Below are 14193 nucleotides of genomic sequence, written 5' to 3' on the forward strand. Positions count from 1 at the left end.
TATCTACATGATTCACTTGTTCAGGTCAAATTTTCCCACCTCTCTGAGTAGGGAAGAATATGGTGGCCCTCGGCACCACCAAATAGGAACCAAAAAAAGTGCTTCTTGAAAAAGTGCTTTTAAAATAAATACAACAATCTATGTAAATCGTTCAATAAGCATATATGCAATTAAAGTCAACTCCTGCCCTGAGAAAGAGAGAGACGAGGAGAAAGATAAAGTAAAGCGTGACTGGCACTTAAAGGACAGTTCTGCTTTATTACAACTTGGGATCATGTTTTTGTATTTAGGTCATAATTTCTATTGGTAATAATGATTAGACTGTATTAATACAACAGAGCCAACGCGTCATGTCAAAGTATCTGTGTGTCTGTTCTTTTTTCTAGCATTGGGAATGCATTTTACACATTTGTTAAGAGTGCAAGGATAAACACAGAGGATTTTACTGAGCAACGATGAATGTAAACACAACTTTTGTCTGTTTACAAGAAAATTCCACAGGGTAGCTTTCATCAGAAAAATATGTATTTTGGGATTAATCAATTCATTGTTTAGTCTAAAAAACAAAATCCTCACAATCCAAAACGCAAAGATATTTAGTTTGTCATCTCGTCAGACAAAAGAGCTGCATATCCACACAACAATGAAATGAAATTAGAATTGGATTTTTTTTTTAGTGATGTTTGATTTTAAATGTTTTTCTGTTGATCATCTATTGGATTACTCATTTTGTTCATCTTTAGTTGATAATCCATCATTATGTAGGAAAAGCGCGGTGTGTACCCACAAATGATATGAAAAGAGATAAAGGTTTAAACAGTATACTGGTCTGAACTGAGATGAATTTTCTCCAATACGTTTGGAATAACCTGAAATTTTGTTTAGAACCAATGACTGAAAAAAGACACAAGTTATAATAAAGCAGTGTGATCCTCTAGGTAATTAATACACAACATGTACTGCACACTCACACACACACACACACACACACACACTTCCACACTCCATGTAGGAAGCATGTAGCAGAGGAACAGGAACTGATGCTGGGCCATTAACCGCAACACAGACATCATTATTGCCTCATTTCAACAGTACAACACACACATACAATACACACGTTGCAACCTGCAAAACAACCGCCTTTCCATACATTGGATTTATTCCAAAAATAGATATAATGTGTATATATACTGTTTACATTTATATTACGTTTACATATTACCAAGAATAATCACAACCTAATACAGGTTCAAATTTCACAATATTACATTTAAACAGCTCTGAGGGTGATATGAGTTGGTATGTGCACATCACTGTGTCTCGCAGGGATCCTTTTTTTTTTGTTTTGGCGCATGTACAGATATGGTTGTGTATATTACTGTGTGTGTGAGTTATGCGTGTGCATGCGTGTGTGTGTGTTACACAGGTGTGCTTTCTTTGTATCTGCATACCTCGCCTTTGACCTGAGAATTCACTCTGTACCTTTGACAGTGCTCAATCACACACACACACACACACACCTACACACATGGATGCGACAACACACACTCACATCCACACACACTGACAGACCTTTAAACTACATGAATTTGTCAGAGGTTTGGGGAGAAGAAGATGCTTGATGCTCCAATTGACAAAAAAAAAGAGCATTTATCTTCCGCATGATCAAAGCAAAGGAATCTTACTTGGACTGAGACTTGGACTGGATGTTTGGGAAAAAAAAAAAAAAAGTCAAATTATTGTCACTCACACATTTGTACTAATACACTGTCTGCCTGGCATGTACATTGAAATGCTGAAGACAAAATGGCAACTAGCTTCGCAAGCAACTTGGCTTTTGTAATCTTGGCTGATTATTTGAATATAGTTTTCCTTACTAAAGTGTAAACAGTGAAATGCTTTGCTAGAAAAATTCACTGGGCTGTGACTTCATGCCCAGAGAGCAGACATGCTCAAACAATCTGAAATTCTGATGCTGAATTTAGTAAAGGATTCAAGAATTTCAGACTGATGTGTTTTGTTTCTCCTAAGATTAAAGTGCACCAGCTAGCACAGCGTCACCGCCGCTCATCACAACAGGCAAGAGTGTTTCACTTTCCCAGGGTCAATGTGAAAATTGCATGTAAAAATAGTTGAAATGTAACACAGTTTAAGCTTTGGGGGGCTCCAGCACAATGAAATTTTCTTTAAAAACATACATTCTCCTTTCAAGCGAAGCAGATTTAATTTTGTCAAGAGATACAGAGGAGACATCAATAGCCAATGTGTAGATTTGTGGCATCCGACATGCCTACTGTTAAGGGCTGTTTGACAGTAAGGATGTTCTGACACAAAAAACGGCATTGAAGAGCTGCTAATAGGAAGCAAAGGTGACATGGCTGTTTGTTGAATGGACTGGTGGATAAGCGTGTGTGTGTGTCCCTGTACCGCATGGTTAGGCCGGTCCATTAGCAGAGGGCTCCGTCTCTCTGTAAGGTCAAAAAAGACAAAAAGGGGACAAAAGTCAGAGAGGTGTGTTTTTATTCTGCAAAAGATTTGAAGATGTGTCATCACAACTTCTGGCATGGAATCACCTGAATACAAAGGACATAAAAGGAATCTAGTTTACAATCATTAATCCCATGAAACATGTCAAAATGAGTTTATTATTGGGTTATGAGTTATGAATAAAATGAGGTCAAAATGACCCGCCTTGAGTACCCATATCTAATCAGTTCAACTTTGTGTCCATGAATGTTTTTGCCTTATTTAAAAAAACAAACAAAAAGAAAACGCCAAGGACAGTCCATAAACCATATGTAATCGACTCGCAACTTGTTGTTTTGTTAGCTGTAACATTGGGGTTCTCAATAAATACTGCAGCTTTATCTCCCTTGATGTTTGGATGGTGTCAACAGTCTCAAATAAGGCCGTCACACTAAATGGAAAATGGGAAATGGGTATTTCCTTCTGTATCTCTATGGTTAATAGTAGAGCTTTACCACAGACACATTTTACTATAATTTTACTACATTATTATTTCAAGTGTTTATTCTGAACAAACTGTTTCATTTTTCAAAACAAATTCCTGGTTAAGCTTACATTTTTGCAGTGTAATTATGTCATACAATGTAACATGTGGCATTTGAGTTGTGAAAAAGCTCAGTAGGAGTCCTGTAGTACAACGTACAGTACGCAAAGGTGTGCAGTGACCTTACCCCTACTTTATAACTTATAACAATGGACACTTGAAAAATAGCAATCTGCAATGACCCAGATTTCAAAACACAAACAGTAATATATATTAGTTTTGTCACATTCACAAAACATCTAGTGTTTGGCAAGTTTTAATTTTCCTCAGTGATTGAGTCGCAGATAGATTTTGAGTTGTCACAGCACAGCACATAAAGTACAGGTATAGCTAGTAATATTAATGTCTGGGTGTGCCACTAGGCCACGCCAGTAAGTCATCATCTTAATGTTGTAGGTTACACCAGTGTTTCATGTCAGAAATGTCAGGAGTCTTACAAGCATTTGTTTTGTGCAGTGACATTACCCCTACTTCATCCAGCTGTACATAAACATATAATCGTACAGATATGCACTTACTGTGTGACAGCAGTCGACTGGTTAGATGGACTGGCAGTAGTTTGGCTGGGACAGTCTCCATGTTGTTGTTTCTCATTACCTTTGACAGTGAGCCCCTCTATTGGCACCTTAATCGCATCGCTGCAAAAAACAAACAAACAAACAAAAACGCACATTAACCAACTAGAATGACCGCCAGGGGACTCTCACCTGAACTGAAACCATGGAGGCCAAGTAAAGATGCTAACAGCTGGAGGCTGCAGCTTCTGGCTGCTCTGCATCACAGTTGTCAGTTTTCAGCTCAGTTCACACTGCTCACTACCATGGCCAGCGCACACAGCAACCTGTGTATCCACTTCTCTTGTACTGCCAGCACAAAGCAGGCTGTGACTGGCCAAAGTCAAACTGAGTTAGGTATAAAATTTTCAAGGTTTGTCACAATGTATTTACTCTCAAATTCAAAGTAGGATCCATTTAAATGTATCATGCTCGTAAATGCAGTGTTTGTTAGTAATTTCGTACTGATTTGTTAGAGAGTTGATATGTTGGATTGGTAGCAACTTTTCCTCATAGCATGCTATCTGATAAACTGTTAGTAGTGTGGTTTCTCTGAGGGAAAATAAATCATGTCAACTTGAATCTCGTCAATGTTTAGGACTGAGACAAGAATGGTCTGGATCATATAACCACAATGAGTCATACACTGCTCTCAGTTTTTGTTGTAAATGCCGAAGTTCATGCTGGGTCGTGTCATTGAGACCAGTGGAGTTTGGCTATCACAGGATCATGTTGACAACATGAGATGAGCTTAGCGCAGGGACCTGCAGGTTCTCTACAAGTCACCAGTTGTGGGTTAGTACAGTTTTTCATGAATTAGGCTCGGCCGCAATTATGGCAGAAAGGGATTGTTATTACTACACGTCTTGTTTAACGCAACAAGCAAACAAAAAACCATGTGGAGGGTCTGTGCCTCTGATGGCCGTTTACAACTTGAGGAAAGCATTCCACACTCGAGCCCTCAAGCACAACATACCGTCTGACTGCTGGTCTGAATACTCTGGAGTCAAGGGGAGATGAGAAAGGAGGGAACAGACAGGAGGAGGACGACATCAGGAGAAAAACAGCGAAGGTGGAAGTAAAATTGTGCGGGACAAAGGTTGGAGGAGAAGGGAGGGCTCTATAAAAGCACTTGGAAGTACAATAGGAGAAGGAGGGGGTACGTCACACCACCCACATACTGTAGAGCCTGCCCCTCATTATTTGGTGAACATGTATACCTGGTGAAGACTGCCCTCTCATTTTTAGCGTCAACAGTGAGCCGGATGGTCTCCTTGCCAGCACCAGTGGTGATGGTCTCCGTGGTGACCGTCTCACTGGATGTAGACTCTGTCTTGCTTTCTTCCTCGTCGCTGTCGGAGCTGCTGGAAGAAGAGCTGTCGGACGCCACAAGTGGGGCTTTTCTTGCAACACACACGCTCCATACACAAGCTGCAGAGAGTGAAGAGGGAATAACCTGAGCATATTGAGTCGAGTTGCATGAAGCACTTTCATTTTTACCATTTGTAGTAAATAGCCGCTTTGCTGCGGCAACTTACGGTTCTGGTTCGGTTTGGTGTTATCCGATCCACTGAGCTCTGAGTCAACAGGAGAGCTGCATCTAGGGCCAGTTTCAGAGCTAGGTATATGTCATGCAAATAAGAAAAAACATTATTTGAATTCAAGGGGTCAATCAAATACAATCTAATTTTTATTAACTGTGACCACAATTTCGATATCTATCACAATGACCCAGACTCACCAACAGAAAGGCTGGAAGTCTGTGAACTTGGCCCACCCTTTCTCCTCTGCATCTGTGGCAGCCGGCTGGGAGGCTGGAGTGTCCCATGCTGCGAAGCCCGCTCCTGCTGCAGGTGCCTTTGAGTTCACCTCCCCAAAGTCTGCTATCCAGCCAGTGCCTGCATATGAACACAACAGCATACACACTACGTAAAAACAGCATTTGCTCACAACCTGTGTTTAAATGTAGAGGAAACATATTTCAGTATTGTTTTAAGTTATCGCATGTCTCACTCTTTGTTGTCTCAGTCTGGCCTGAGCTTGAGAAAGGATCCAGACCATCTTTGCACTCCTCTCCTTCCTCTGAGTCTGAGTCTGCTGCCGTGTCAGAGACCTCTGTGCCGCAGGTTGCCGTCCTATCACAGGCCTTGCTGTCTGTTTGACTCTGGGAGGACTGTGACCCACCAAACCTTGTAACGTATAAAACAAACCTTTTTAGTGTGTTTGCTTTAACAAGGAAAGGAAGGAAAACGCTGAGAGCATCTGTGTCTCAGCCTGCGTGTTTACCTGTTCCGGGACTTGGTTTGTGTTGCATAGTTGATCGCTTTCTCCTCCCAGATGTCCTCTTCATCATCATCAAAGGGCTGAATTCTCTCCTTGGAACAGGCCTCGAACACAGCGGTGTTAGCCTGCATAGAACATGTGGGCACAGTTTGAGGAATATACATCAAATATTCATAATGCCATACTAAAACTTAAACCCAAATTTATCTGTATTTTTGTTACCGCTGAACCAAATCCCTGCAAAGTAAAAAATAAGGTAAAACTGTCCGTAGTGTGTGGTAAGGCGACTTGCTTTTTATATTTTTCTGCTTGCTGGTGGGTATATAAATCCTTAATGTATCTTGAAGACATTACAGCCACAATGAGTTATAGAAATACAACTTCACACAACAATTTTTTTCAACTTGCATATGAGGAGCATAAATACACTCACACTGTCCTGGCCTCCGTCAATGTTTATATTTATTTCTGCAATCCGGTCAAAAGTTGCCCTGCAATAAAAGCAGAAATCACTCCATCAGCACACAATGGCAATATTACACTGAGACACAGAGATAAATATCAGTTCATTTACCCAATGCTGTCATCGTGATCTGTAAACTCCTCGTCATTGAACCCAAACTGATCCACAAAGTTGGCCGTCATTTGCTGAATCTGGTAATCTGAAAAGGCCTAAAAGAAACATGAAAAGGTTGATTTACCTAACTACAGCTGGTTATGGAAGCGATGTGTCTGTGTGTATCCATATCAATGTGTACCTGCTGTAGTGTCAGTTCTTTTGGAAAGGGGCTCTCCATATCATCCTCTGAAGAAGGGCGTGGGTTTCCCGTGCCAATCTAAGTAGGAAAACATCACCACAAAGGCAACATTTACATTTTTCTTAATGTTTGTTAAACAATTAAACAATCAGCTACTGTATGTGTGTGTGGTTTCATTACCAGGTCTATGGTGTTCTTCCTGTTGGTCTCTGACAGGGTCTGGTCCACAAAGGTTTCCCAGCGCCCTCTATAGTCTTCTGGCAGCTCTACATCGAAAACAATATAACAACAGCATTCAAGAGGCATAGTACAGCAGAGGGACACTTGCACCAATTGCACCTTTCATTAGCACTTTCCTACATGTATGAATGCATTTTAATAGTTACTGTCCAAACACACCTGTGATGAGGCTACTGATCTGTGTGTGAACTGGGCCCTTTTCCAGGTTGTGGACGACTGTGTTGGCAATCCTGGTGAGATGTCCCATGTAGCCTCTTCTCATACCACCTTCTGATCTGAAAGGAACATGCTTATTTAGTTTATTTTGTCTTTATCCAAAAGCAACACAACAAGAGAGTCATCATCTCAAATTTCCTTACTGTATTTTATCATTCCCTTCCCAAGCCTCTAGGATCCTTTGGACAAGGTGGCAGTGCTGGAACAACTTGTGAGAGAAACACAAGGCATCAACTGATTGTTTTAATTGAGAAAAAAGCTGCCACAGTGGCCCATCTAGTAGATCAAATACTACATAAGCCCCTTGTTTCAAACACATACAAAAACACCTACATGAGTCACCATTAAGTTATGTGCAGAGTTGTCAGGGGAGAGAGAAGGTTCCAAAGTTGGGGTTTCAATCACAGCCTGGTCTTGTGATTCGTCCTGATGTTGCATGAACTTGTCCTGAAGTCTCATTTCGTGTGCACAGGGCCGGAGGATGGCAGCAACACAAAGCTCCACTTGAAGGTGCAGGAAGTTGTTCCATGTGTACTTGAAGAACAAGTCCTGAAAAAAAAGCATACGTTTTCCGATGGATCATTTATCAATTCTCACATTCTCTACATTGCACTTTGAAATAGCAAAAAAAGATTTTGTGTTTTAGGTCATCTCACAAGAAGCAGGTCCATTGTATTGAGTCTGCAGAGTTCCTGTGCTACGACTGCATGGCTTGCAGAGCTGGTATACAGCAGGGAGGCGACTAGTCTGGCTACGTGCAGGCGCGTGTTCCCCAGTGGCTCCTCCAGCACACCCAAAGTAGTCAGCATAGGACTTCGCTAAACATACACAAAACAAACAGACATGCTTAAAAAAGCACAGATAGAAGGAGAAAACACCAGCCTGGCTGACAATCAAACATAACTGAACAAAGGGAATTGCTGCATATCAAACTCAGCTCTGGACTTGCTTAAAATATCTCAATATTTATAGTCTGTTCTCATTTTCTGCAAGTGAAAGAACTTGCACATATGTTTTTTTGATTTGTGCCAAGCCCTTTCTGCTTTTTGATCCATGCATTTGAATGGCACCAGAATGAACTGAATGTATTGTCATACATATTGATCATGTGTTATGTCATATTACAATAGCCAATATCACAGGCAAAACTATTGGTGTCTACATGTGTCATTGCTATTAGAGTGTTTCTTATGATGTCTTTAAATGTTAATACTGTCCACTCCCCCTAAGCGAAGCTGGAAATAAAGTTGTTATTGTTGACACATCTAACATGCGTCTATGTTTATGTACCTTGGGTGGCTCCAGAAGCAGCTGGTGGAAGTGGATCAGGTGCGGTTCGATGGCCAACAAAATGCTGCTGTTAATATTGTAACTTCTCTCAAATCCCTGAGCATCCATCACACCATCCACCCTATCATAAAACACAGAACAAAAACATATGGAAATAAGAAAATGGATGGATAGAATCAAGCAAGATAAAGACAATTTTAAGAAAATTATGACCCCAGGGGTCAAATGAAAAATGACATTATTGTAAGTTGTAAAATACACCGTGTTAAATTACACCGTGTTACATTTAAATTTTCTTTCAAATCTCTCACTCACACAGGTCTCCTGATTTCCAGCAAGGTCAGAAGTACTTGAATCCCGTTAACGATACAGCTCTCAGTCCTCTCTCCTGAGAACATATTCTGCAACAACTGCTCCACCGACTCCTGCCTGTAGAAACACATGCAGTATATTGCAGTCTCTGTATCCTTTAAAAGAGTACGAGCATTGTGTGTTTGTGGATCTGTCTGACTTACGACTCCAGCACAGTCAGCAAAGGGTCGGGCTGTGAAATCTCTTGGAGCTGATTGGCCTGGTCTCTGCTTAGACGAATGATGTCGCACAAAGTCTGAGATGCATTTGACTGCCTCTGTGAGAGAGAGAGCACACACACACACGGATACTCTTTCTTGTAAATTGTAAATTTTGCTTCATAGGGTAATTTTGTTTCATAGGAAAATATTGAATTGCTGTCCTACCTCCTCATCTCTCTCAGGGTGGATGAGCTCTATCAATCTCTGGGCCAGCTTCTCTTCATTCAGCCACTGTTGGAAAAAAAAGAAATCTGACATTATAACAATGCACAATATTAGTGTGAAATCTGTAAAAGGATCAATCTGCATCAATTTCTCTCATACAGTAAGAGTCTCGAGTCGAAGAAGAGGGGGCTCCACACAGCTGATAAGTCGCAGGAGCACATCCATCATCGCTGATGTATCAATATGCTTCAGCACCAAGGAAAGGAATCCCTCCTTCCGTCGCAGGAAACTAATCACCTAAATAAAACAGGTTGAACACCACAACATGACTCAAAGACATAGAACTGAAAATTGGCATCCTCATAATCAAGGGCCTGCAGACACTCTGTCAGTTTTCAGTATTGTCCTGAATATGTGGAACAATGTTTCTGGAAAGACACAAAAGCAGATGTTTCAAGACCTGTACACAATACAAATCACTCAGACACTCAGAATGCATTTTTTAATTCTTCCCTGTCTGTTTCTATACACAGCCCAGTCATCTTAATGAAACTTTCTTTAGTGTGTTATAGTAATTTAGCTGCAAGGTTGAACCTTTTAAACCTGGAACCAATAATCACTGTCAGTCAGTTAATTTACAGCAGGTATGTCAAGCAGCTGTTAGTAAGAGTGGTGTCTTTGAAGTTGCCTCACTGAAAGTCTCATAGATTCACTTAGATGCACACATATATTTACAAAAGCTACAGCAAGTGCCAACATTACATTTATACTTGGTATGTGGACAAATTCACACATTTGCATCCAAAACCTGCGTATGAAAATGAAAATATCCTCCATAGCCTGAAACCAGTAGAGGCAAGGGTGAAAATAACTTTGTGAGAAAAGAGCTGACTGCAGTAAATTAAGTGCAGACCAGAGACCAAAGTGATGTTCAAGGTCAGAGAGTCTTCAGAATCGAACAAGTAAATCAATAATGTATGTCACAGCTTTGGGAAAATTTTCAAGGTAAGTTCTTTTCTCTGGTTTAACAAACTGTTCAGGTGGAGCCGGCTGACCTTGGTACCCTCAGGCGAGCAGCACCACTGACTGGATAAAGCCTGAACTACGCACACTGTTGTGTTGCAACATCTGCATTCTGTCATTTCAAGAGGAATTAAACTTAATCACCATCTTGCCTGAGAGTCATTCACAGAGCAGTTTTCATTATCTTGCTGTTAAGCACTCCTCGGACTTCCTGAGGTGAATCATGACAACACAAAAACATGGCTGCCGTCTTCCCTGGGTATGCTATTTGATTTACTCATGTGAGTGTGTGTGCGCTACCTGCTCAGTCTTGCGTGTGATGAGGTTCCCAATTGTCTTGCTGAAGAAAGACGCCAGGAGGGGGTTAAGTGGGGATGGCTGCTCCAGGAAGGCATACAGAGTTTCCAACAGAGGCTCCTCATTACCCAGCTTATCATTGATCACTCCCACATCACATGTCAACAACTCGCATGCTATATTTGGATACCTGCAATAAATGAAGAGAACACATTTGGTAGTAAAACGAAGCAGAAACAAAATCAATATCTTGTTCCCTACCTTAGTACTCTGAGAGTGCTGAACTGGACTAAATACAACATTATCTGAAACATCATCAAACAGGCCAAGTACTTTTGCAATTTTTCCAATGCATTATTAGTCTCTTAGTTTAGAAAAACTTCTTTCTTTTTTTTTTACCAATCTGAGACCACCAGCTCTCAGCTCTACTGCAAAATGGCAGTTAAGTGACATAATGTAGTGCAGCACAGTACAGTACAGTATACTACATCAGCATACTCAGCACTTCAGCACCTACTTGAAGCGTCTGGTCTCCTCTACACCAGCAGGGGGCTCTGTAGTGATCATACGGACCAGCTCCTGCATGCACTGGTCCTGGCACACGAACAGGAGAAGTCTACAAATCCATAATGATGAGAAAACACACACCGTTTGTTGGTTTGCACCGTGAGACGTTACAAGAACTGATATGTAATGACATTAATGTGCTGCTGATTTGCTTAAGCTGACAATGAACAGACCTCCTGTTTTGAGCCTTGCACTCCTGCAGAACATCTTCCTCATCCATGAGCTCTGTGAGCGTGACATCCTCCTTGTCCAGCAGAGCCTCCAGATGAGAAGACGTGTGCAAGTCGAACTTCCAAAACATGGCTGACGTCACCGGCACACACACTTACCTGTTGACCAAAAGAACATGTGACATGGGGTTAAAAAGTGTGTTACATTCATGAGAGATTTTTTGTGTGTGTGTGTGAGCGTAATTGTTGTGATACAATATACAATGCTCTTACTTTTGGACAAGAAGTGGCACCGTCAGTTGGATCTTACGAAAAAGCCCTTTGCCTTATTGACATTGTACGGCCTGGACATCAATCAACAAATTCACACAATTAAGACACACACACAGCTGCTACACTCATACCAGAACCAGGCACACGAAACCAGGAGAGAATGTCTTCAACCTACAAATGAGAAACAAGACAAACAAAAACAAATATAAGAGAATAATTTCCAGGAAGATTTACTCTGTCTTCTGTAGAGCCAGAAGAAGAATTCAAGTCAGCATAAGGGCAGATAGTAGCCTCACACTGCCCTCTGTAAAGAGCAGGAAGCAGTGTATCTGTAATTGAATTAGTGCGGCACATCTTGAATTGACATTACCCGACTTGCTTTGTGAGAATGAACTCTCACATACAGCAAACACTGACTGGAGTAAGAATGACAACAAAAACAAATCCCATACAGAAAGAGACTTTGAATGCGTGTGTGTGTTATGGGTGTTATGCTTGTAAAGAGGGATGCTGTATCTGCCAGTAAGTAGGACTGTAGGTCTCACATGTAGTTGACATGTTAGTACAAAGTGTAAACTTGTTGTAATTAGGTGCAGGGATGATGACAGCTAAACAATGTGTGAGGCAGGCAGGAGCTGTCAAACTGTGTGATTGGCTTAAAAGCCATCATCAGAATCAGATGCAATAAAAGAAAAACAATCTTAATAGAGCTGGCTTATAATTAGTATCTATTAGTCCTTTGTTCATTTGATGAAACAGCTGATCAGCCTGAGGTGAACGTGCCACTGCGCTAACGTGTTTCTCTAAATTGTGAATAAAAAAAATGGATATGATACCTGCTAAGTCAGCAATCACGTGAGTAATATACAGTGTCAAAATGAAACTTACACATTTAAATACATCATTAACGCTGATTGCATAACATCAGCGATCTACAGATCTCTATGTTGCCCTCGTGTGCACATCCCTTCAGTAAACACGCACAAAGCTGAACAAACATACAGGTGTTTTACAGCTCAGACAATCAACTTCAGGAATTCAATCTCTCCCCACAGCAAGAACTTGATATTTAAAAAAAAAAAATCACAACAACAACAACATCAGCAAAACCATGGTCAGCTTTAAGAGAGGCCTCTCTGCCGTCCTCAGATCAGCTGTTGACGCTCACTGTGTTAGCTATAAACGGATATTAGTCATGTCAGCGGAGCCGTCATTAGCAGCGTGGACCTTGGGTTAATTAGCTTATCCATACAGTTATCGTAACTTCACGTTAAGTTGACATATGTCGTGTTACCGACCCCCTCCCACCACCGCTTTAAAACGATGCTGTCTTTCACTCTGCACCCTGCTGCTGCATGCAGTCACATAGCAAAAACTGGCCCGCTAGCAACGCAATGTCCCACTCCTGTTGCTAACGTTACCGGAGTGTTCCAAGCAAACGACGTTTACATTAAAACCTAACATGGGGTCAGTCATCCGTCAGAGCGGGGGGTAAGGTGGATGTCCTCCCGCTGTGTTAGTTACTTAGTTAGCATCACGGTCTCTCCTCCGACCACTTGACAGTCAGACGGTCGGCTCTCTCTCTCTCTCACACACACGGAGGCTTCTTTCACGCTAGGAAATATGTCAGGTTTACATCATCCGTCCACAAGGCAAGCTACCGTTACCTGTTCTCCATCATCTCATCGGTCGTCATCTGCAAAGGCTGAATGGCAACTCGGCGACTTCGGCTGTCAGTTCACCCGGAGGAGGAGGCCCATGGCTGCTGCTGCTGCTGCTGCTGCTGCCTCCTGTTCAGGACTGCGTTGCTGTAGCTTTGAGAGAGACTAGAGACTACTACCCTTTCCCGGTTGCAGTGTCATTTAACGCTACACTGCCGTTACACGGTGTGGTTGGCCTGCGGAGGAGCTGTATTGACACTGTCTACATTGTACTAGACGGCAGCAGGCAGTTAAAAAAAAATATCTGTCAGATTTGGAAATCAAAATGGCGGATACTTAAAACGTAATCAAAAGTTCAGCTGTCCATCAACTGAGTAAGCACTGTGTAAACAACATACTTACCTGCTGTCAGTCACCATGTGATACAGCATCATCTGCTGCAGAAGAAATCCATGACTGTCAAACAAAACTCATCTCAAGAGGAGAGAGCAAACTACATTTGAGTTTAAAATTATGCTAAAGAATAAAAATAAAGCAACTGATTTAAATTATGTTTGACAGGTGTTTAGGGACTGACTTTCTCCCTGACTTCATGTTGGATATTGACATACCGGTATTTATATGCAACTTTAAGCAAAAGGGATTAGACATTTTTAAAGGAACTGCAGAAAAAATTTAACTCAGCTTGTCCATGACCATGGACTGAGATGAACCTGTGAAGTTACCGAGTTTGTGCATGTACACCAGAGCTGGACTTTTAGACTGTCAGGTTACAGGTCTGCACATTCATTATTTTACCATGCTTGCATCTGTGGCTACACTGTGACTGTGTGTGGACCTGGCAGTCACAATTGTTGAAAAAATTAAACATGCATTTGCCATGGTGATAATAAACCCTGCCGAACAAAAACCTAAGCACCAACGTCTCTCCTTGCAGACATCAAGGGAATTATTTCATAAAGGCTCCTTAACATTTCTGCTGCTTTTGAAGAAAATTCCAGAAAACTTTACTGAATTATTGTAGCCACATATTTTAGGCCCAGTGAACATTCCC

The 14193-nt window shown here is 41.4% G+C and overlaps 1 protein-coding gene across 4 annotated transcripts; it reads right to left on the reverse strand.

Moving 5' to 3' along the window:
• Positions 1-1137: 1137 nt before the first annotated feature.
• ppp6r2b (protein phosphatase 6, regulatory subunit 2b) lies at positions 1138-14181 on the reverse strand. Of its 4 annotated transcripts, none has more exons than XM_083973360.1 (26): positions 13146-14181; positions 11479-11549; positions 11209-11364; positions 10986-11084; positions 10472-10658; positions 9308-9445; positions 9149-9214; positions 8927-9039; positions 8727-8840; positions 8412-8532; positions 7778-7939; positions 7455-7670; positions 7265-7329; positions 7065-7180; positions 6846-6931; positions 6666-6743; positions 6482-6579; positions 6341-6398; positions 5911-6032; positions 5638-5813; positions 5366-5522; positions 5163-5242; positions 4845-5055; positions 4601-4624; positions 3589-3708; positions 1138-2468 (listed from the first exon to the last, which is right to left on the reverse strand). In XM_083973360.1, exons 3-26 carry the CDS (start codon positions 11334-11336, stop codon positions 2435-2437), a joined length of 2769 nt encoding a protein of 922 aa, XP_083829486.1. In that variant the 5' UTR covers positions 11337-11364; positions 11479-11549; positions 13146-14181; the 3' UTR covers positions 1138-2434. The 4 variants fall into 4 exon arrangements, with proteins under 4 accessions (XP_083829486.1, XP_083829487.1, XP_083829485.1 ...); XM_083973361.1 differs by having other exon boundaries at positions 6846-6929; positions 7063-7180; positions 7464-7670; positions 11479-11649; XM_083973359.1 differs by having other exon boundaries at positions 11479-11649.
• Positions 14182-14193: the final 12 nt, after the last annotated feature.

The sequence above is a fragment of the Trachurus trachurus genome (assembly GCF_905171665.1).
Source record: "Trachurus trachurus genome assembly, chromosome: 6".
In the NCBI taxonomy this organism is placed as follows: Eukaryota; Metazoa; Chordata; class Actinopteri; order Carangiformes; family Carangidae; genus Trachurus; species Trachurus trachurus.